This window comes from Manis pentadactyla, chromosome 5, assembly GCF_030020395.1.
Source record: "Manis pentadactyla isolate mManPen7 chromosome 5, mManPen7.hap1, whole genome shotgun sequence".
In the NCBI taxonomy this organism is placed as follows: domain Eukaryota; kingdom Metazoa; phylum Chordata; class Mammalia; order Pholidota; family Manidae; genus Manis; species Manis pentadactyla.
Window position 1 is genome coordinate 106,421,844 of NC_080023.1, and position 23,244 is coordinate 106,445,087.

Here is a 23,244-nt window from a genome sequence, read left to right on the forward strand (position 1 = left end):
CTACAATTTGCACTTCTCCAAATTCTTGGTTGAGTTCCAACAGTATAGATCCAGTCAAATTTGTTGTTTTACTGTATGCACAGGCCAGCTTAGATATCTCCTTCCTCATTCCCATGGCAAGTCCAGGAACTGGTGGGATGAGTGCATCTACAGCTGTAGCAGTGCGTGGATCTTTGTTGGGGTTTTTTGATGATCATCTTCTGGCATGAGTCTTCCAGAGAGTGCAGATGTTGGAAGTTCTTTTTCATATCGTATCTTAGTTCATTTTTGGGGTAGCCCAATTAGGCTTTGATCCTCTGTATAAACCCAAACAGACCCTTTGCCTACACTTTTATATGCCCTTTATACCCTTGTGTAGAACTCGTTGGAGGTTACCACACAGGAATTGCCCTTTTTTTTTTTTTTTTTTTTTTTTGCTATCACTAATCTACACTTACATGACGAATATTATGTTTACTAGGCTCTCCCCTATACCAGGTCTCCCCTATAAACCCCTTTACAGTCACTGTCCATCAGCATAGCAAAATGTTATAGAATCACTACTTGCCTTCTCTGTGTTGTACAGCCCTCCCTTTTCTCCTACCCCCCCATGCATGTTAATCTTAATACCCCTCTACTTCTCCCCCCCTTATCCCTCCCTACCCACCCATCCTCCCCAGTCCCTTTCCCTTTGGTACCTGTTAGTCCATTCTTGAGTTCTGTGATTCTGCTGCTGTTTTGTTCCTTCAGTTTTTCCTTTGTTCTTATATTCCACAGATAAGTGAAATCATTTGGTATTTCTCTTTCTCCGCTTGGCTTGTTTCACTGAGCATAATACCCTCCAGCTCCATCCATGTTGCTGCAAATGATTGGATTTGCCCTTTTCTTATAGCTGAGTAGTATTCCATTGTGTATATGTAGCACATCTTCTTTATCCATTCATCTATTGATGGACATTTAGGTTGCTTCCAATTCTTGGCTATTGTAAATAGTGCTGCAATAAACATAGGGGTGCATCTGTCTTTCTCAAACTTGATTGCTGCGTTCTTAGGGTTAATTCCTAGGAGTGGAATTCCTGGGTCAAATGGTAAGTCTGTTTAGAGCATTTTGATGTACCTCCATACTGCTTTCCACAATGGTTGAACTAACTTACATTCCCACCAGCAGTGTGGGAGGGTTCCCCTTTCTCCACAGCCTCGCCAACATTTGTTGTTGTTTGTCTTTTGGATGGCAGCCATCCTTACTGGTGTGAGGTGATACCTCATTGTAGTTTTAATTTGCATTTCTCTGATAATTAGCGATGTGGAGCATCTTTTCATGTGTCTGTTGGCCATCTGAATTTCTTTTTTGGAGAACTGTCTGTTCAGTTCCTCTGCCCATTTTTTAATTGGGTTATTTGTTTTTTGTTTGTTGAGGCGTGAGAGCTCCTTGTATATTCTGGACGTCAAGCCTTTATCGGATGTGTCATTTTCAAATATATTCTCCCATACTGTAGGGATCCTTCTTGTTCTATTGATGGTGTCTTTTGCGGTACAGAAGCTTTTCAGCTTAATATAGTCCCACTTACTCATTTTTGCTGTTGTTTTCCTTGCCCGGGGAGATATGTTCAAGAAGAGGTCACTCATGTTTATGTCTAAGAGGTTTGTGCCTATGTTTTCTTCCAAGAGTTTAATGGTTTCATGGCTTACATTCAGGTCTTTGATCCATTTTGAGTTTACTTTTGTATATGGGGTTAGACAATGGTCCAGTTTCATTCTCCTACATGTAGCTGTCCAGTTTTGCCAGCACCACCTGTTGAAGAGACTGTCATTTCGCCATTGTATGCCCATGGCTCCTTTATCAAATATTAATTGACCATATATGTCTGGGTTAATATCTGGATTCTCTAGTCTGTTCCATTGGTCTGTGGCTCTGCTCTTGTGCCAGTACCAAATTGTCTTGATTACTATGGCTTTATAGTAGAGCTTGAAGTTGGGGAGTGAGATCCCCCCTACTTTATTCTTCTTTCTCAGGATTGCTTTGGCTATTCCGGGTCTTTGGTGTTTCCATATGAATTTTTGAATTATTTGTTCCAGTTCATTGAAGAATGTTGCTGGTAGTTTCATAGGGATTGCATCAAATCTGTATATTGCTTTGGGCAGGATGGCCATTTTGACGATATTAATTCTTCCTAGCCACGAGCATGGGATGAGTTTCCATCTGTTAGTGTCCCCTTTAATTTCTCTTAAGAGTGACTTGTAGTTTTCAGAGTATAAGTCTTTCACTTCTTTGGTTAGGTTTATTCCTAGGTATTTTATTTTTTTTGATGCAATTGTGAATGGAGTTGTTTTCCTGATTTCTCTTTCTGTTGGTTCATTGTTAGTATACAGGAAAGCCACAGATTTCTGTGTGTTGATTTTGTATCCTGCAACTTTGCTTTATTCCGATATCAGTTCTAGTAGTTTTGGGGTGGAGTCTTTAGGGTTTTTTATGTACAGTATCATGTCATCTGCAAATAGTGACAGTTTAACTTCTTCTTTACCAATCTGGATTCCTTGTATTTCTTTATTTTGTCTGATTGCCGTGGCTAGGACCTCCAGTACTATGTTAAATAACAGTGGAGAGAGTGGGCATCCCTGTCTAGTTCCCGATCTCAGAGGAAATGCTTTCAGCTTCTCGATGTTCAATATAATGTTGGCTGTCGGTTTATCATAGATGGCCTTTATTATGTTGAGGTACTTGCCCTCTATTCCCAGTTTGCTGAGAGTTTTTAACATGAATGGATGTTGAACTTTGTCAAATGCTTTTTCAGCATCTATGGAGATGATCATGTGGTTTTTGTCTTTCTTTTTGTTGATGTGGTGGATGATGTTGATGGACTTTCGAATGTTGTACCATCCTTGCATCCCTGGAATGAATCCCACTTGGTCATAGTGTATGATCCTTTTGATGTATTTTTGAATTCGGTTTGCTAATATTTTGTTGAGTATTTTTGCATCTACGTTCATCAGGGATATTGGTCTGTAGTTTTCTTTTTTGGTGGTGTCTTTGCCTGGTTTTGGTATTAGGGTGATGTTAGCTTCATAGAATGAGTTTGGGAGTATCCCCTCCTCCTCTATTTTTTGGAAAACTTTAAAGAGAATGGGTATTATGTCTTCCCTGTATGTCTGATAAAATTCCGAGTTAAATCCATCTGGCCCGGGGGTTTTGTTCTTTGGTAGTTTTTTGATTACCTCTTCAATTTCGTTGCTGGTAATTGGTCTGTTTAGATTTTCTGTTTCTTCCTGGGTCAATCTTGGAAGGTTATATTTTTCTAGGAAGTTGTCCATTTCTCCTAGGTTTCCCAGCTTGTTAGCATATAGGTTTTCATAGTATTCTCCAATAATTCTTTGCATTTCCGTGGGGTCCGTCGTGATTTTTCCTTTCATGTTTCTGATACTGTTGATTTGTGTTGACTCTCTTTTCTTCTTAATAAGTCTGGCTAGAGGCTTATCTATTTTGTTTATTTTCTCAAAGAACCAGCTCTTGGTTTCATTGATTTTTGCTATTGTTTTATTCTTCTCAATTTTATTTATTTCTTCTCTGATCTTTATTATGTCCCTCCTTCTGCTGACCTTAGGCCTCATCTGTTCTTCTTTTTCCAATTTCGATAATTGTGACATTAGACCATTCATTTGGGATTGCTCTTCCTTTTTTAAATATGCTTGGATTGCTATATACTTTCCTCTTAAGACTGCTTTTGCTGTGTCCCACAGAAGTTGGGGCTTAGTGTTGTTGTTGTCATTTGTTTCCATATATTGCTGGATCTCCATTTTGATTTGGTCATTGATCCATTGATTATTTAGGAGCGTGTTGTTAAGCCTCCATGTGTTTGTGAGCCTCTTTGCTTTCTTTGTACAGTTTATTTCTAGTTTTATGCCTTTGTGGTCTGAAAAGTTGGTTGGTAGGATTTCAATCTTTTGGAATTTTCTGAGGCTCTTTTTGTGGCCTAGTATGTGGTCTATTCTGGAGAATGTTCCATGTGCACTTGAGAAGAATGTATATCCCGCTGCTTTTGGATGTAGAGTTCTATAGATGTCTATTAGGTCCATCTGCTCTACTGTGTTGTTCAGTGCTTCCGTGTCCTTACTTATTTTCTGCCCAGTGGATCTATCCTTTGGGGTGAGTGGTGTGTTGAAGTCTCCTAGAATGAATGCATTGCAGTCTATATCCCCCTTTAGTTCTGTTAGTATTTGTTTCACATATGCTGGTGCTCCTGTGTTGGGTGCATATATATTTAGAATGGTTATATCCTCTTGTTTGACTGAGCCCTTTATCATTATGTAGTGTCCTTCTTTATCTCTTGTTACCTTCTTTGTTTTGAAGTCTATTTTGTCTGATATTAGTACTGCAACCCCTGCTTTCTTCTCACTGTTGTTTGCTTGAAATATGTTTTTCCATCCCTTGACTTTTAGTCTGTACATGTCTTTGGGTTTGAGGTGAGTTTCTTGTAAGCAGCATATAGATGGGTCTTGCTTTTTTATCCATTCTGTTACTCTGTGTCTTTTGATTGGTGCATTCAACCCATTAACATTTAGGGTGACTATTGAAAGATATGTACTTATTGCCATTGCAGGCTTTAACTTCGTGGTTACCAAAGGTTCAAGGTTAGCCTCTTTAGTATCTTACTGCCTAACTTAGCTCGCTTATTGAGCTGTTATATACACTGTCTGGAGATTCTTTTCTTCTCTCCCTTCTTGTTCCTCCTCCTCGATTCTTCATATGTTGGGTGTTTTGTGCTGTGCTCCTTCTAGGAGTGCTCCCATCTAGAGCAGTCCATGTAAGATGTTCTGTAGAGGTGGTTTGTGGAAAGCAAATTCCCTCAGCTTTTGTTTGTCTGGGAATTGTTTAATCCCACCGTCATATTTGAATGATAGTCGTGCTGGATACAGTATCCTTGGTTCAAGGCCCTTCTGTTTCATTGTATTAAATATATCATGCCATTCTCTTCTGGCCTGTAGGGTTTCTGTTGAGAAATCTGACGTTAGCCTGATGGGTTTCCCTTTATAGGTGACCTTTTTCTCTCTAGCTGCCTTTAACACTCTTTCCTTGTCCTTGATCTTTGCCATTTTAATTATTATGTGTCTTGGTGTTTCCCTTCTTGGATCCTTTCTGTTGGGGGTTCTGTGTATTTCCGTGGTCTGTTTGATTACTTCCTCCCCCAGTGTGGGGAAGTTTTCAGCAATTATTTCTTCTAAGATACTTTCCATCTCTTTGCCTCTCTCTTCTTCTTCTGGGACCCCTATAATACGGATATTGTTCCTTTTAGATTGGTCACACAGTTCTCTTAATATTGTTTCATTCCTGGAGATCCTTTTGTCTGTCTCTATGTCAGCTTCTATGCGTTCCTGTTCTCTGATTTCAATTCCATCAATGGCCTCTTGCATTCTATCCATTCTGCTTATAAACCCTTCCAGAGTTTGTTTCATTTCTGCGATCTCCTTTCTGGCATCTGTGATCTCTTTCCGGACTTCATCCCATTTCTCTTGCGTATTTCTCTGCATCTCTGTCAGCATGTTTATGATTCTTATTTTGAATTCTTTGTCAGGAAGACTGGTTAGGTCTGTCTCCTTCTCTGGTGTTGTCTCTGTGATCTTTGTCTGCCTGTAGCTTTGCCTTTTCATGGTGATAGGAATAGTCTGCAGAGCTGGGACGAGTGACAGCTGGAAGGACTTCCTTTCTTGTTGGTTTGTGGCCCTCCTCTCCTGGGAGAACAGCGACCTCTAGTGGCTTGTGCTGCGCAGCTGCGCGCAGATAGGGTTTCTGCTTCCTGCCCTGCTGCTATGGAGTTAATCTCCGCTGTTGCTGTGGGCGTGGCCTGGCTCTGGCAGCTACTCCAAAATGGTGGAGTCGCGTTGGAGCAGGAGCTGCTGGGAGGCTATTTATCTCCGTAAGGGGCCTCCCTGCTCCCTGCAGCCCAGGGGTTAGGGTGCCCAGAGATCCCGGATTCCCTACCTCTGGATTAAGTGACCCGCCCTGCCCCTTTAAGACTTCCAAAAAGCACCCGCTAAAACAAAACAATGACCACAAAAAAAAACAAGAAAAAAAATTTTTTCAATTAAAAAAAAAAAATTTTTTAATTAAAAAAAAAAAAGGTGGTCGTTCGTTTTTCATTATTCTCCGTTGCCAGCCTCAGGCCTCTGCTCACCGGTCTTTCTGCCCTGTTTCCCTTGTATTGGGGTCCCTGTCCCTTTAAGACTTCCAAAAAGCGCTCGCCAAAACAAAGCAGCAAAAAAGCAAAAAAAAAAAAAGGTCGCGCGCTTTTCTTATGTCCTCTGTCGCCCAGCCTCCAGTGCCTGCTCACTGTTCTTGCTGCCCTGTTTTCCTAGTATCGAGGGCCCTGCGCTCTGGCCCGGATGGCTGGGGCTGGGTGTTCGGCAGTCCTGGGCTCCGTCTCCCTCCCGCTCTGCCTATTCTTCTCCCGTCGGGAGCTGGGGGGAGGGGCGCTCGGCTCCCGCGGGGCCGGGGCTTGTATCTTACCCCCTTCGCGAGGCGCTGGGTTCTTTCAGGTGCGGATGTGTTCTGGATGTTGTCCTGTGTCCTCTGGTCTTTTTTCTAGGAAGGGTTGTCTTTTTTATATTTTCATAGATATATGTTGTTTTGGGAGATTTCCGCTGCTCTACTCACGCCGCCATCTTCCGCCCCTCCTGATTAGGTATTTTTGATAACATTTATTTCATTGGCAGAAATTCTCTATTTCAAACTGTATGAGATTAATCTAGGTCAAGGGTCAGCAAACTATAGCCTTTGGGCCAAATCCAGCCTGTAGTTTGTTTTAATCTAGCCCTCTAGTTAGGAATGAATTTTACATATTTAATGGAGTTTTTACAAACAAATAAGAATACTCTGTAAAACAGGCTAGATTTGGCCAACAGGAACAAAAACATTTACTGTCTGGCCCTTTATCGTTTGTCTCCCTCATCCCACAAAACTTGAGAAAGTACTCTCAAGTTGAGTTATTTCACTGATGGCTGTGAGTGTAAACTTTGTGTTCCTGTTACATAGTCTAACCTGTGTCTAAAAACAAGCTTGTGTAATTGATTTGGTATTAAGTTGTTGCTATTTCTTCAAAATCCATTAATTGAGAATATTGTGCCTCAGCATAATTAATAGTTTGTCATTCACATTTGAGTTAAATCTCTTTGGGGTGTATTTTTTTATCTAATTAAGATAATTAAATCATTGATGATGAGACTAGAGTCATGAGGAAATGAAGATAATTTTATTGTGTAAATGTGTGATTGCTTGGGGAAAGTTTAGTACTGATGTACAAAAAATTGACATGTTAATTATAAATACCATTTAGGAATCAAAAATACTGTCCCAAGCAAGTTCTCTTAATAACTTTGTTAATGTATTCCCTGGTTGTTTATAGATTTCAGTCAGAGAGGTAGAAGTAACTTAAAATGTTAGGTAATATTTCATAATACATCATAATTATGGTTTTCATGCATCTGTCCCCCAGTCAGCCCAAATATTAATTTTTATAGTATAGTCTTAGTCTGAAGTAATTTTGAAAATATTTTTGAAGAAAAGGGGAAAATAGACATAAGAAGAAATAGAAATAGATGAGAGGTTTCTTTGGGGGGGCCTTATAATTAACCTTATTAATTTTATATAAAACTTAATAATTCATCATCTTAGATTAATCAAAAAATCAGGCAGAAAGATTAAACTGCCATTCTCATTACTTAAGGATTTCTGTGTTGATGCCATCAGATCACTTCTCTTAATTGAACATGATAAATAGCAGTATTACCCTTGGAGTAGCTGAATTTTGACAGCCTGAATTGTGAGGTCTTTTTCTATCCTTTTTTCTTTTTTTGAGAGGACATCTCATATTTATTGATCAAATGGTTGTTAACAACAAAAAAATTCTGTATAGGGCACTCAATTCACAATCATTAATCAACCCCAAGCCTAATTCTCAACAGTCTCCAATCTTCTGAAGCATAACGAACAAGTTCTTACATGGTGAACAAGTTCTTACATAGTGAATAAGTTCTTACATGGTGAACAGTGCAAGGGCAGTCATATCACAGAAACTTTCGGTTTTGATCACGCATCATGAACTATAAACAATCAAGTCAGATATGATTATTCGTTTGATTTTTGTACTTGATTTATATGTGAATCCCACATTTCTCCCTTACTATTATTATTTTTTTAAATAAAATGTTGAAGTGGTAGGTAGATGCAAGATTAAGGTAGAAAACGTAATTTAGTGCTGTAAGAGGGCAAATGTAGATGATCAGGTCTGTGCCTGTAGACCAAGTATTAATCCAAGCTAGACAAAAGCAACAAAACATCCACAGATGCAGAAGATCTCTCTCAAAACAGGGGGGGGTGAGGTTCTAAGCCTCACCTCTGTTGATCCCCAATTTCTCACCTGATGGCCCCCCTCCGACTGTGCCTGTCTTAGGTTGTTCCTCCCTTGAGGAATCTTACCCGTCTCCGGGTAACCAGTCATCTTCCGGGGCCATACAGGGAAATGTAAAGTTGGTAAGTGAGAGAGAAGCAATATTCTTTGAAAAGGTTAGCTTTTTACTTCTTTGCAGATTTATCCCCTGTGGCTTCTATGCTCAGCATTTGTCTTGAGGTGTCCTTACCACTTGGAAGAATTATGATACTCGGTAATTTTCGATATGCGGCACGAATTCTACTAAAGGGTTGTAATTAGGAAGGAAGAAGAAAAGCTATAGAAGTAGTAGACGGAAGAAAATATGGGAAGATTGATTATTTCTTTGACATATCTTCTTGTAGAGTAACATAAGCATGTATAGGTTTTAAACTACTGATTAAATTGCTTACACACATTAACATAATAGGAATACAGCTACGTAACCAAAGCAGACCTACAATTACCAGCCATATCCAGTGAAACCAAGAAAACCAGTTAGGTACCCTAGGCATTTGTGAAAACTTATCAATGATTTGATGGATATTGTCTAACTGAATTTGAATAGTTTGAGAAAAATCAGACAAATTAAAACAACACATTCCTGGGAACTGTTCACATCCCATATGTTCTTTTAACAGTAGATAGTGTATAGTCGCACGATTTTGGAGCACTGCAACTTGCACTTCTCCTAATTCTTGGTTGAGTTCCGACAGTATAGATCCAGTCAAATTTGTTGTTTTACTGTATGCACAGGCCAGCTTAGATATCTCCTTCATTCCAATGGCAAGTCCAGGAGCCGGTGGGATGAATGCAGTACAACTGCAAAAGCCCCAGGATCTTTGTTGAAGTTTTTTGATGATCATCTTCTGGAATGACTCTTCCAGAGGATGTTGATGTTGGAAGTTCTTCCTCATATCGTATCTTAATTCATCTTCTGGGTAGCCAAATTAGGCTTTGATCCTCTGTATAAACACAAACAAACCCTTTGCCCACACTTTGATATGATCTTTATACCATTGTGAAGAACCTATTGGAGATCACCACACAAGAACTGCTTTTTTTTTTTTTTAAGAGAAAGGAATATTATCAGAAAAATGTACTTCCATAGCTGATCATCTGACACCCTTTAAAAGATCAAAATTAAGGATATGCAAAGCATGCATTAATCGTTGATTTGCAGTTAGTTTTATCCTATCAGGGAGTAATCCCCCTTTTCTTTCTCTCTTTTTTTTTTATCATTAATCTACAATTACATGAAGAATATTGTTGGTACTAGGCTCTCCCCTATACCAAGTCACCCCAACAAACCCCATCATAGTCACTGTCCATCAGCATAGTAAAATGTTGTAGAATCACTACTTGTCTTCTCTGTGTTGCACAGCCCTCCCCTTTCTCCCACCCCCCACATTATGCATGCTAATCATAATACCCCCTTTCTTCTTCCTCCCCCTTATTCCTCCCTACCCACCCATCCTCCGTAGTCCCTTTCCCTTTGGTACCTATTAGTCCATTCTTGGGTTCTGTGATTCTGCTGCTGTTTTGTTCCTTCAGTTTTTCCTTTGTTCTTATACTCCACATATGAGTGAAATCATCTGGTATTTCTCTTTCTCCTGTTGGCTTATTTCACTGAGCATAATACCCTCTAGCTCCATCCATGTTGTTGCATATGGTAGGACTTGTTTCCTACTTATGGCTGAATAATATTCCATTGTATATATGTACCACCTCTTCTTTATCCATTCATCTACTGATCGACACTTAGGTTTCTTCCAATTCTTGGCTATTGTAAATAGTGCTGCAATAAACATAGGGGTGCATCTATCTTTTCCCAACTGGAGTGCTGTATTCTTAGGGTAAATTCCTATGAGTGGAATTCCTGGGTCAAATGGTAAGTCTATTTTGAGCATTTTGAGGAACCTCCATACTGCTTTCCACAATGGTTGAACTTATTTACATTCCACCAGCTGTGTAGGAGGGTTTCCCTTTCTCCACAACCTCGCCAACATTTGTTGTTGTTTTTGATGGTAGCCATCCTTACTGGTGTGAGGTGATATCTCATTGTGTTTTTAATTTGCATTTCTCTGATAATTAGTGATGTGGAGCATCTTTTCATGTGTCTGTTGGCCATCTGAATTTCTTTTTTGGAGAACTGTTTGTTCAGTTCCTCTGCCCATTCTTTAATTGGATTATTTGTTGTTTGTTGAGGTGGGTGAGCTCTTTATATATTTTGGATGTCAATCCTTTATCAGATCTGTTATTTACAAATATATTCTCACAAACACTAGGGTACCTTTTTGTTCTATTGATCGTATGTTTTTCTGTATGGAAGCTTTTCAGCTTACTATAGTCCCACTTGTTTATTTTTGCTTTTATTTTCCTTGCCTGGGGAGATATGTTCAAGAAGAGGTCACTCATGTTTATGTCTAAGAGATTTTTGCCAATGTTTTTTTCTAAAAGTTTTATGGTTTCATGACTTACATTCAGGTCTTTGATCCATTTCGAATTTACTTTTGTGTATGGGGTTAGACAATGGTCCATTTTCATTCTCTTGCATGTAACTGTCCAGTTTTGCCAGCACCATCTGTTGAAGAGACTGTCATTTCCCCATTGTATGTCCATGGCTCCTTTATCAAATATTAATTGACCATATATCTTTCGGTTAATGTCTGGAGTCTCTAATCTGTTCCACTGGTCTGTGGCTCTGGTCTTGTGCTAGTAGCAAATTGTCTTGATTACTATGGCTTTGTAGTAGAGCTTGAAGTTTCGGAGTGAGATCCCCCCAACTTTATTCTTCTTTCTCAGGATAGCTTTGGCTATTCGGGGTCTTTGGTGTTTCTATATGAATTTTTGAACTATTTGTTCCAGTTCGTTGAAGAATGTTGCTGGTAATTTGATAGGCATTGCATCAAATCTGTATATTGCTTTGGGCAGGATTGCCATTTTGACTATATTAAGTCTTCCTAGCCAAGAGCATGGGATGAGTTTCCATTTTTTAGTGTCCCCTTTAATTTCTCTTAAGAGTGTCTTATAGTTTTCAGGGTATAGGTCTTTCACTTCTTTGGTTAGGTTTATTCCTAGGTATTTTATTCTTTTTGATACAATTGTGAATGGAGTTGTTTTCCTGATTTCTCTTTCTATTGGTTCATTGTTAGTGTATAGGAAAGCCACAGATTTCTGTGTGTTAATTTTGTATCCTGCAACTTTGCTGTATTCCGATATCAGTTCTAGTAGTTTTGAAGTGTAGTCTTTAGGGTTTTTTATGTACAATATCATGTCATCTGCAAATAGTGACAGTTTAACTTCCTCTTTACCAATCTGGATTCCTTGTATTTCTTTGTTTTGTCTAATTGCCATGGCTAGGACCTCCAGTACTATGTTAAATAACAGTGGGGAGAGTGGGCATCCCTGTCTTATTCCCGATCTCAGAGGTAAAGCTTTCAGCTTCTCGCTGTTCGGTATGATGTTGGCTGTGGGTTTATCATATATGGCCTTTATTATGTTGAGGTACTTGCCCTCTATTCCCATTTTGCTGAGAGTTTTTATCATGTATGGATGTTGAATTTTGTCAAATGCTTTTTCAGCATCTATGGAGATGATCATGTGGTTTTTGTCTTTCTTTTTGTTGATGTGGTGGATGATGTTAATGGACTTCCGAATGTTGTACCATCCTTGCATCCCTGGGATGAATCCCACTTGGTCATGGTGTATGATCCTTTTGATATATTTTTGAATTCGGTTTGCTAATATTTTGTTGAGTATTTTTGCATCTACGTTCATCAGGGATATTGGTCTGTAGTTTTCTCTTTTGGTGGGCTCTTTCCCTGGTTTTGGTATTAGGGTGATGTTAGCTTCATAGAATGAGTTTGGGCGTATTCCCTCCTCTTCTATTTTTTGGAAAACTTTAAGGAGAATGGGTATTATGTCTTCTCTGTATGTCTGATGAAATTCTGAGGTAAATCCGTCTGGCCTGGGGGTTTTGTTCTTGGGAGTTTTTTGGTTGTCATTTCAATTTCTTTGCTCATAATTGGTTTGTTTACATTTTGTGTTTCTTCCTTGGTCAGTCTTGGAAGGTTGTATTTTTCTAGGAAGTTGTCCATTTCTTCTAGGTTTTCCAGCTTGTTAGCATATAGGTTTTCATAGTAGTCTTTAATAATTCTTTGTATTTCTGTGGAGTCTGTCATGATTTTTCCATTCTCATTTCTGATTCTTTTGATGTGTGTTGATTCTCTTTTTCTCTTAGTAAGTTTGTCTGGAGGCTTATCTATTTTGTTTATTTTCTCAAAGAACCAGCTCTTGGTTTCTTTGATTTTTTTCTATTGTTTTATTCTTCTCAATTTTGTTTTATTTCTTCTCTGATCTTTATTATGTCCCTCCTTCTGCTGTCCTTAGGCCTCATTTGTTTTTCTTTTTTCAATTTTGATAATTGTGACATTAGACTATTCATTTGGGTTCTTTCTTCCTTTGTTAAGTATGCCTGGATTGCTATCTTCTTTCCCATTAAGACTGCTTTCACTGGGGCTTTGTGTTGTTGTCATTTATTACCATATATTGCTGGATCTCCATTTTAATTTGGTCTTTGATCCATTGACTATTTAGGAGCGTGTTGTGAAGCCTCCATGTGTTTGTGAACCTTTTTGCTTTGTTTGTACAGTTTATTTCTAGTTTTATACCTTTGTGGTCTGAAAAGTTGGTTGGTAGGATTTCAATCTTTTGGAATTTACTAAGGCTCTTTTGGTGGCTTAGTATGTGGTCTATTCTGGAGAATGTTCCATGTGCACTTGAGAAGAATAAGTATTCTGTTGCTTTTGGGTGTAGAGTTCTATAGATGTCAATTAGGTCCATCTGTTCTAGTGTGTTGTTCAGTGTCTCTGTGTCCTTACATATTTTCTGTCTGGGGGATCTGTCCTTTGGAATGAATGGTCTGTTGAAATATCCTAAAATTAATGCTTTGCAGTCTATTTCCTCCTTTAATTCTGTTAGTATTTGTTTCACTTGTGTTGGTGCTCCTGTATTGGGTGCATATATGTTTATAATGGTTATATCCTCTTGTTGGACTGAGCCCTTTATCATTATGTAATGTCCTTCTTTATCTTTTGTTACTTTCTTTTTTTGAAGTCTATTTTGTCTGATACTAGTATTGCAACACCTGCTTTTTTCATCCTATTGTTTGCATGAAATATCTTTCTCTATCCCTTGAGTTTTAGTCTGTGCATGTCTGTGGGTTTAAGGTGAGTTTCTTGTAAGCAGCATATAGATGGTTCTTGCTTTTTTATCCATTCTGTTACACTGTCTTTTGATTGGTGCATTCAGTCCATTTACATTCAGGGTGACTATTGAAAGATATGTACTTATTGCCATTGTAGGCTTTAGATTTGTGGTTACCAATGGTTCAAGGTTAGCTTCTTTAGTATCTTACTGCCTAACTTAGCTCGCTTATTGAGCTGTTATATACACTGTCTGGAGATTCTTTTCTTCTCTCCCTTCTTATTCCTCCTCCTCCATTCTTTATATGTTGGTTGTTTTATTCTGTGCTCTTTCATGTTTACTTTAAGTGCTTTTATTGGGTAGTTGATTTTATTTTTTGCCTTTAGTTAGTATTTGGTTGGTCTGCTTTCTTTGCTGTGATTTTATTTTATCTGGTGACATCTGTTTAGTCTTAGGAGTGCTCCCGTCTAGAACAGTCCCTCTAAAATACCTTGTAGAGGTGGTTTGTGGGAGGCAAATTCCCTCAACTTTTGCTTGTCTGGGAAATTGTTTAATCCCTCCTTCATTTTTAAATGATAATCGTGCTGTATTCAGTATCCTTGGTTCAAGGCCCTTCTGTTTCATTGCATTAAGTATATTATGCCGTTCTCTTCTGGCCTTTATGGTTTCTGTTGAGAAGTCTGATGATAGCCTGATGGGTTTTCTTTTATAGGTGACCTTTTTCTCTCTAGCTGCCTTTAAAACTCTTTCCTTGTCCTTGATTTCTGCCATTTTAATTATTATGTGTCTTGTTGTTGTCCTCCTTGGGTCCTTTCTGTTGGGATTTCTGTGTATTTCCGTGGTCTGTTCGATTATTTCCTCCCCCAGTTTGGGGAAGTTTTCAGCAATTATTTCTTCAAAGACACTTCCTATCCCTTTCTCTCTCTTCTTCTTCTGGTACCCCTATAATATGAGTATTGTTCCTTTTTGGATTGGTCACACAGTTCTCTTAATATTGTTTCATTCCTGAAGATCCTTTTATCTCTCTCTGTGTCAGCTTCTGTGCATTCCTGTTCTCTGGTTTCTATTCCATCAATGGCCTCTTGCATTTTATCCATTCTGCTTATAAATCCTTCCAGAGTTTGTTTTACTTCTGTAATCTCCTTCCGGACATCTGTAATCTCCCTCTGGATGTCTGTAATCTCCCTCCGGACTTCATCCCTTAGCTCTTGTATATTTCTCTGCATCTCTGTCAGCATGTTTATTATTTTTATTTTGAATTCTTTTTCTTGAAGACTTGTTAGGTCTGTCTCCTTCTCAGGTTTGTCTCTGTTTTCTTGGTCTGCCTGAAATTTTGCCTTTTCATAGCAATAGAGATAGTTTGCATAGCTGACACGAGTGACAGCTGGAAGAACTTCCCTTCTTGTTGGTTTGTGGCCTTCCTCTCCTGGGAGAACAGCGACCTCCAGTGGCTTGTGCTTGTTAGCTGTGCACAGACAGTCTTCTGATTCTTGCCCGGCTGCTATTGAGTTTATCTCTGCTGTTGCTGTGGGCGTGACCTGCCTCGGGCCGCTGCTCCGATATGGTGGAACCGCGTTGAAGGGGGAACGGCTGGGAGGCTATTTATCTCCATGAGGGGCCTCCATGCTCGCTGATGCCCCGGGGTTTAGAGTGCCCAGAGTTCCCCATATTCCCTGCTGCTGGACTAAGTGTCCCAGGATGCTTCCGCCCCGTTGTGGGGTCCCTGTCCCTTTAAGACTTTCAAAAACCACTCACTTTTCTTTGTCGCCAGGGCACCGGCTGTGGGGGCCCATTCACAGGTCTTACTGTCCTATTTCCCTAGCATCTAGGATCCCACGCATGCACTGTGTCTGCACTCTGGTGTGAATGGCTAGGGCTGGCTATTTAGCAGTCCTGGGCTCCCTCTCCCTCTCCACTTCGACTACTCTCCTCCCGCCCAGAGTTCGGCTGTGGGTCACTCGGGTCACGCTGGGCCCGGGCTTGTATCTTACCCCCTTCACGAGGCACTGGGTTCTCGCTGTTGTAGATGTGGTCTGGATGTTGTCCTGTGTCTTCTAGTCTGTCTTTTAGGAAGAGTTGTCTTTGTTGTATTTTCAAAAATATACGTGGTTTTGGGAGGAGATTGCTGCTGCTCTACTCATGTCACCATTTTGGCTCTGCCACCTATCCTTTTCTTATTTTTATCCTTGACTATGCTCCGTTATCCTCATGTGCTCTAATCTATTTATTTTTCTGTTACCATATTATCATATTTCAGTATTACTGATACACCTACTCTGCAGGGTACTATATAGAAACAATATTGAAATTGTCTCCCTTTTCTCAGGTATGTTTGTAATTTTACTTTTATGCCCATAATTTTTGTCCACTGGTCCCATCTGTTCTTTTTTTTCTCTTCTCCTGTCCTCTTTTGGATTAATTGAGTATATTTTGGTATCCTAGTCTGTCCTGTTTTCTTGATAGCTGAACCTCTTTTTGTTCTTCTATTTCAAAAAGACTTGCTTTATGGTTTGCAGTCTACATATTTATTTTACAGTCTACCATCAAATAGTACTAAGCTACTTCACCTATAATGCAAGATTTTTATAGCAGTTTACTTTGGGCTGTGTTTCTTCCTAATTTTATCTGCACATATGCTGTAAACCTTATAATACATTGATCACTTTTGCTTTAGATGGTCAATGATCTTTTTATGAAGTTAATGAAAAAAGGAAAGTCTATATTTAGCCACATATTTACCATTTCCAACATTCTTCATTTCTCTGTATAGATCTGCATTTCCATTTGACGTAAATTCCTTTCAGGCTTCACAACTTCCTACAAGAAATGTAGAGATCTGCTAGTGACATGTTTCCTCAGCTTTTGTTTATCTGATAATGTCTTTTCTTTGACTTCAGATTTTAAGGATGTGCTATTTTAGCCTAATTGTTTTCTTGCAGCAGTGTTGTTCTAATGTCACGTGGCTTGAATTGTTTCAGATGAGAAGCCAGTAGTGATTCTGTTAGTTGGCTACATGTAATGTGTTCTTGTATTCTCTGACTTGACTTAAGATCGTATCTTCATTACTGATTTCCAGCAACTTTGGTGTGGTATTTTTTGTTTTTACCTTATTTGGGGTTTGTTGCGCTTTTTAGATCTTTGGGTTCATGGATTTTTATCAAATTTGTATATGTTTTTGTCTCTTTCTGCTTTTTTTCTGGGTCTCCAATTACATATATATTTTAAACCTCTTGATATTGTTATATAGATGCCTGAGATCTGGTTCTTTTTTTTCCCCAGTCTGTGTTTGTTTCTGTTCTTCATTTTAACAGTTGGTCTGTCTTCTAGTTTACTGATCTTTTCTTCAGTGTTACCCATTTGTTTATAAGCTCATTCAGTGTACTTTTTCATTTCAGATATTTTTTTTTAGTTCTACAAGTTTGATTGTTTCTTTTTTATGTCTTCCATTTTTTTCCTAATAATTTTTTGTTCTTAAAGCTCATGAGAATATTTACAATACCTTTTTTTGCAACCTTGTCTGCTAATTTTATCATTTTTATTATTTCTGGGACTGTTTTTAGTGAATCTTTCTTATTTGTTTCACTCCCTTATTTCTGTGTCTGTGGATCCAGTTTTTTTTCTTTTATTTGAATTATCTAAGTGTTACAGAAAATTTTCAGGAATGGTCACAACCAAGTTTTTTCCTTACCATTTGAGAGTAAGTTACTGCTATATGCTCCATAACACTGAGTACTTTAGTGTGTATGTCTCTACAAAAAAAGTACATCCTCTCGTTTAACCACAATGCAGCCATCAAATAGAAAAGAACATTATATTACCATTCAAGTTTTGTCACTTGTCCCAGTGATGGTCTTTATGAGAAAATGATCCAGTCCAGAATCATTTTTGTTTGTTTGTCATATCTCTTAAATCTTCAGTTGGGACTAATTCCTTAGTCCTTACTTTACTTCTGTGACCTTGACATTTTTGAAAATTTCAGGTCAGTTTTTATGTCAAATATCCCTCAAATTTGGATTTGTCTGATATATTTCATCATGATTAGAGTCAGGTTTCCCATTTCATAGATTTCAGATACATTCTCATTGCATCCTCTCAGGTAATGCTTGATTTTAATCTGTCCCATTGCTGCTAACATCAACTTTGATTAAGGTGGTAGCTGCCAGGCTTCTCCACTATAAAATTACTTTTTTCCTCTGTGTAGTTCATATTACTTTTTGGGTACTTACTTTGAGACTGTATAAATATCTTGTTCCTTAACCAATGTTTCATTTATTTATTTTCATTTATATCTCTGTGGGCTCATGAATTCCCGTGCTATTCAGCAGGTCATCATTCCTTACTATCACTGTTTTTGTTAATGCCTCTGTTGGATCAGTTTGGCCAACAGGCACTCTTTAAAGCTGGCTCTTACTGTGCTTGTGCCACATTTCCATCACTCTGAACACTTTCTTACTATCTGGCCCAATAAGATTTCCAGACTCCTTTTGTACTTTGCCTGCCCCAGCTTTGGAATATTCCAATTTTCCAAGAGGCCCTGATAGCTTTGAGTGGAGATTTTGAAGCCAAGTCCTTAGAATTTAGAAGCCAGGTTCTGGGTGGTAGGTGTGCTTTTTGCTGTTGGGATATTGCTGCTGTCAGGTTCTCCCAAAGAACAGATCTCAGGAATGTATACATTGTACATACATACATAAGTACATATATATGCACACACATTTGTAACTGTATTCCTAAATGTAATGAACAATTTGAATTTCCGTTGATAACACCAATTTCAGGTCAGCAGAATTGCTCTCATTTTCTTCCTTTCCTAAATGTGTTACATATTTATAACCTCTCCAATAGTGAGAAACCTGGCTACTGTTACCGTTAATATTTACTTATTTGATCAGTACTTCCAAATATAATCTCCCTTTTCTGCCTCTGCCCTTTTTCTCTCAGGACAAATGTGCTTATCACCCCACTCAGGCTCCTTTCCTGTCAGGGTGATGCCCCCCTCTATCTCATTGCCACCACTCTGCACTTTTTGCAGCACCCTCCTCCCCTCACTGACTGACCCCTGTGGTGCGCTACTCTTCCCGAAGGGTACCCTGTGACTGTGGGTACCAGGCTGCCCCTCAAATGGGTGCTCTCCTCATCCTGCTATGTCCCTCCATATTGCCCTTCCTTGACATTGTTCCCACCGTACACCCGGCTACTTCCCACCCCTACATGAAGATACCTGTCTTATCCCACTGGGGCTGCAATATTCTGTCCTGGGCTGCCTCCTCTTGTGGACACTCTTCTCAGCCTGCACTGCTCCAGTCCTCCCTGCACCTTCATGTGGGAACTCTCCCAACTGTACCCCTGGCAACCCTCGTGGGAATGGCCCCCTAATCCTACTCAGACTGAGACACCTCATGCCAAGCCACCCTCTTTGGGGAAGTTCTCCTTGCCCTTTTTATCTCTGACAGTTCATGCTAGGTGGCTGCCTGCACTACCCCACTAAGCTAATGTTCTCTCCTTCATCTGTCTACTGCTCCCTTCACCCACAGCTCCAGAACTCTACACTGCCTGTTCCTTGCCTTTGTGGGGTTGCCCTTCATACCCTGTACCTAGATAACCCCTAACATGTTGCCTTGAAAATTCCTTTTTTGATGATAAACTCCATATACTTCAAGAAATTTCCTTTCCATGTTCTGTTATACCTGTCTGTTTCCTTTATGGTAACTTCTTGTTTTCTCTTCTGGTTTATTAGTTCCCTCATTGTCTAAGTGGGTGCTAAGATTACCTCAAGCTTTCCTTAGAACTCTGGAATTACTCTGCCTTTATCTACCTAAGAACAATCCACATCCCTGGGATCAACATCACTGCCTTTTTTTCCCTTCCACTAGTAGCCATGCATACTAGTTACTGAAGTAGCTGTTGAAAGCCTGAGAAAATACTAGTCTATACTAATAGTATAGTATAATAGTGTAATCATACTAATAGTATAAGATGGAGCGATTCATCCATTCTAAGTGATCTACACAGTTGTGATATCATTGCTGTTCAGAATGATTCCTTGATTCTTTTACCTGGAAGAAATACTCATTTTATTTTTACTTCTTTTTATGGCATTCTCTCTATAGTTGTGATTTTTTCTCACCATATTTTATATTTTTAAGAACATGCTTAATTTCTCCTATGAAACCATAAACTCATTATAGACACTTAATATTTGTTGAATGAAAAAAATGAATGATTTATTGCCTTTTTATGTCAGCAAAGAGGTTAAGATGCTAGATGTTTACTTGTCATCTTATCTGCCTTTACTTTTGTGTGCATCCTTAATTTACTCACAAGTGGAAAGTGCTCACAGTAAGTGCATTTCTTTGAAATTTTACCTAGCTGAAATAATATAAAGTGCTTAAAACAGTTCATGGAACATAGTAAATATTCAATACATGTTAACATTTATGTTTGTTATTACAGAAAATTTTTAATTTTAGTCATTTTGTGGTGAACTATTTTTGAGATATATATTTCTGAAACTTGCCACACTAAATATATTGAGCATCCTCCTTTTTTCCTTAATGAGTTAAATCATCATGAACATCAAAAATAGTAGTAAGTCAAATTTTAATTATTCTACACCTCTTATTCTCTCTCACTTTCACATCTTGCTACTCACAGCAAGTTGTTGATTTTATCTTTTCAACTAGTTGCTGTAAGTATCTTCTCATTTCCATCCCATTGTTTTACCTTAGTCCTATGCCTTATCATTTCTCACCTTTCCTATTTTAAGAATTTTAAGAATTTCATAACTGGTCTCATAAGTTCCTCCACATCATACTTTATATTATGGCTAGAATCATCTTTCCATAATACCCCTATTATCAGTTAATGTCCCTAAGAACCTTTCCATTGCTTATCAGATAAAATCTAATAATTTTTTATGTGTGTGCCCCCTGCCTCCCACTTTAAGTAGCCTTACTGATTGCCCTCTTCTTCCCATACCCTACGGTCCACCTGCACTAATTCTTTCATCACTGCTATTCAAGTTTTTTAGTCTTGTATTTAATGAAAAGTCAATGAACTCCGAGTAAAGACCTTCAGAGTTCTTCTACAATTAAAGTACATATATTAACATCTATTTTGGCTCACCAGAGACCTTTTTTCCTGGGTCTTAATTTATTTCACATTTTTGAGGATGCACAGTAAATCAACTAAAGACTCACCTGAAATGTTATTTTCTCTAGGAGCATCCTTGACCCTAGGCAGTTCCTTTTCAGTGTTTCACTATACCTAGTATGCCTCTATCTGAGTATATGGTAGTTATCATTGTAATATATGGTGTCGTAACTGAAGCTAAATTTCACCCATACCAATCTGTGGCATTAGCTAGCATTCTGCTTGGGTTTGCCCATATGCATCAATCAAAGTCACGTTTGTTTGTTTGTTTTAATTAATATAAATTGTTTAGGAAATATCAACCCAGTCTAGTTATATCTCCTAGCCTGTGTAGACTCATGATTCGCATGGGATATAACATGAATCTTTTTCAAAATAAGGTATCTGTGTGTGTGCATCTGTGCACAAAGAAACACACAGACAGACACACATCAATTGGATTTGGAGGTAATGTGGGGAAGGCTGTCAGTAGGAGCCAGCTGCTGGGAAGAACAGTGAGTACAGTGAAGGAAACTCCCACAGCTGAGAAAGACATTTGGCTTTTTGTAGGACAAACTTTATACAGTATCTAAAGGGAATAGTTGTGGTTCTCAGGATGGTATCATCATTGTCATCATTAACTTCTCATGACTTCTTGTGAGGTGACGACCTATCGTGAGAAAACAACTCTTCCATTTTTTGTACAATACAGCATATTTTAGGTATTTAAGAAAGAAAAAATAGTAAAGTTCAAAATGCTAAATATCGAAAAAAAAATGTACATCTTTCAATCAGTGATATGCAGTATATCACTGAGAGACCAGCTGCTTACAGGTACTCTCCTCTTGATGGCCAGTTAGTGAAAATTGGTAGAATTTTATTTCTAGTAGTCCTCACCTTTCATCCTTGGTATCTGTTCTAAAATATCTGGACACAAGAAGGGAGAAGAGATTTTCCATCAACTGGCTAGAAAGTACTCAGTGGCCGATATCTGAAGGGAGATTCAGACAGAGGCTGAATTAATACATGTTGGAGGGTGACACAATGTGACACTCTGACTGAGGGTTAGCAATGTTGGTGGTCCTGAGACTTTGTTCTATGGGAGTTACCTCTAGCTAGGATAGTGGCTTGATAAGAGCATATTTTGGCCCTTTGGACCCATATTGCCAATATCTAAATGGGCAAGTCACATGAAAGCAGAGAGCTTGAGAGCAATTATGCCAGAAACACTCAGGGACTATATGATAATATCATGGATTACACGATTCCTATTGCATTTTCAGGAATTATGATGAAGTCAGAGGAAGAATAGCTCTGGGTTCTTGCTTCTTGTCAGAGAGGGCTTTAGATCTAGTGAACTTAGATACAAACTGACAAGAAAACCTACTCAGAATCAGGCACTGGTTAAGCCTGGGGGTGCATGGATTTTGCCCCTTTGTTGGTTCTTCCCTAAAAGACTATTCTTTCTTCACTGCCTAGCACCATGCCTCATTTATAGTCAAAATGTGGATTGATGCATAGACAGATGATGAACAAGATGTTAAACTATGGTGTTTGCCCATGGCCTTTCCTTTGAATTGTGTAGTTTTTGGAACATAGAATGGCTTTAATTTTTGAGGCATAAGTAACACCCAATGGAAATAAGCATGCTAAAGAAACTAATTGAATTAAAAGCAGATTTTTCTGCTTTTTTTCCCTCTTTTCTTTTACATATATATTTTCTTTTTCATTGAATGACATACATGTGGCTGTATTTATAAAGACATTTAACAGTTGTTTTCTTTTCATGCAGGGGCCTGAATTAATGAATAAATATGTTGGTGAATCTGAAAGAGCAGTTAGAGAGGTAAGATTATGCCTTAAAGTAGAACTCTGCATAGGAGAACCTCCTATCTCCTTTGTCCTTCTGTATGGTTTGCATTCTGCTTGGGGTTACAGATTTTGAAATTTTCCAAATCCAGATTCTAATGATGTATTTTTCTTCAGGCAAATACAATTTTATTACTGAAAAATACAATTTTGGCCATCAAGAGTACTTTTTATACATCATAATATTACCATCCATTAGTTTTACCAACTAAAGATTTTTTGAACTACCAGCATTTCGTTAAAAAAGAAAAGAAAAGGATATGTTTATACTTAAAAGAATTCATGAGCTCAGAATGAGAGTTAAATCCTTTAACCAGGTAGTCCTTTAAGTAGAAAAAACTTAGTACATGACAATGGCACTGTGCTCCCCCTTATTTGACTTACTGTACCTTTGCCTGGTGATTTAGACAGTGCATCCCCCTCTTCTGAGTTGTAAAGCCAGTGCCTGATTGATAGGCCATTCTTTCATTTTGTGGAAGCTACACAACTGGTAAATTCTTGCAAAATCAAGGCACCAGAGTCCATTAACTACAGCAATTTGATCACAGGTCTTGACTTTCCTAAGCAGAGGTTGGCCTGCCTCACACAGACACCCATATCTTCATGTGAGCACAGAAGGGTCAAGAGCACAGAGACAACAATGG

At 38.6% G+C, this 23,244-nt stretch overlaps 1 protein-coding gene across 5 annotated transcripts in view; it reads left to right on the plus strand.

Moving 5' to 3' along the window:
- The window catches only part of AFG2A (AFG2 AAA ATPase homolog A), a 383,456-nt gene that overhangs the window by 110,953 nt on the left and 249,259 nt on the right, over window positions 1-23,244 (plus strand). For all 5 annotated transcript variants that reach the window (XM_036922969.2, XM_057502600.1, XM_057502602.1 and 2 more), the window contains one exon: window positions 22,524-22,577. In XM_036922969.2, coding sequence (XP_036778864.1) covers window positions 22,524-22,577 — 54 coding nt within the window. The remainder of the gene's footprint in view (window positions 1-22,523; window positions 22,578-23,244) is intronic.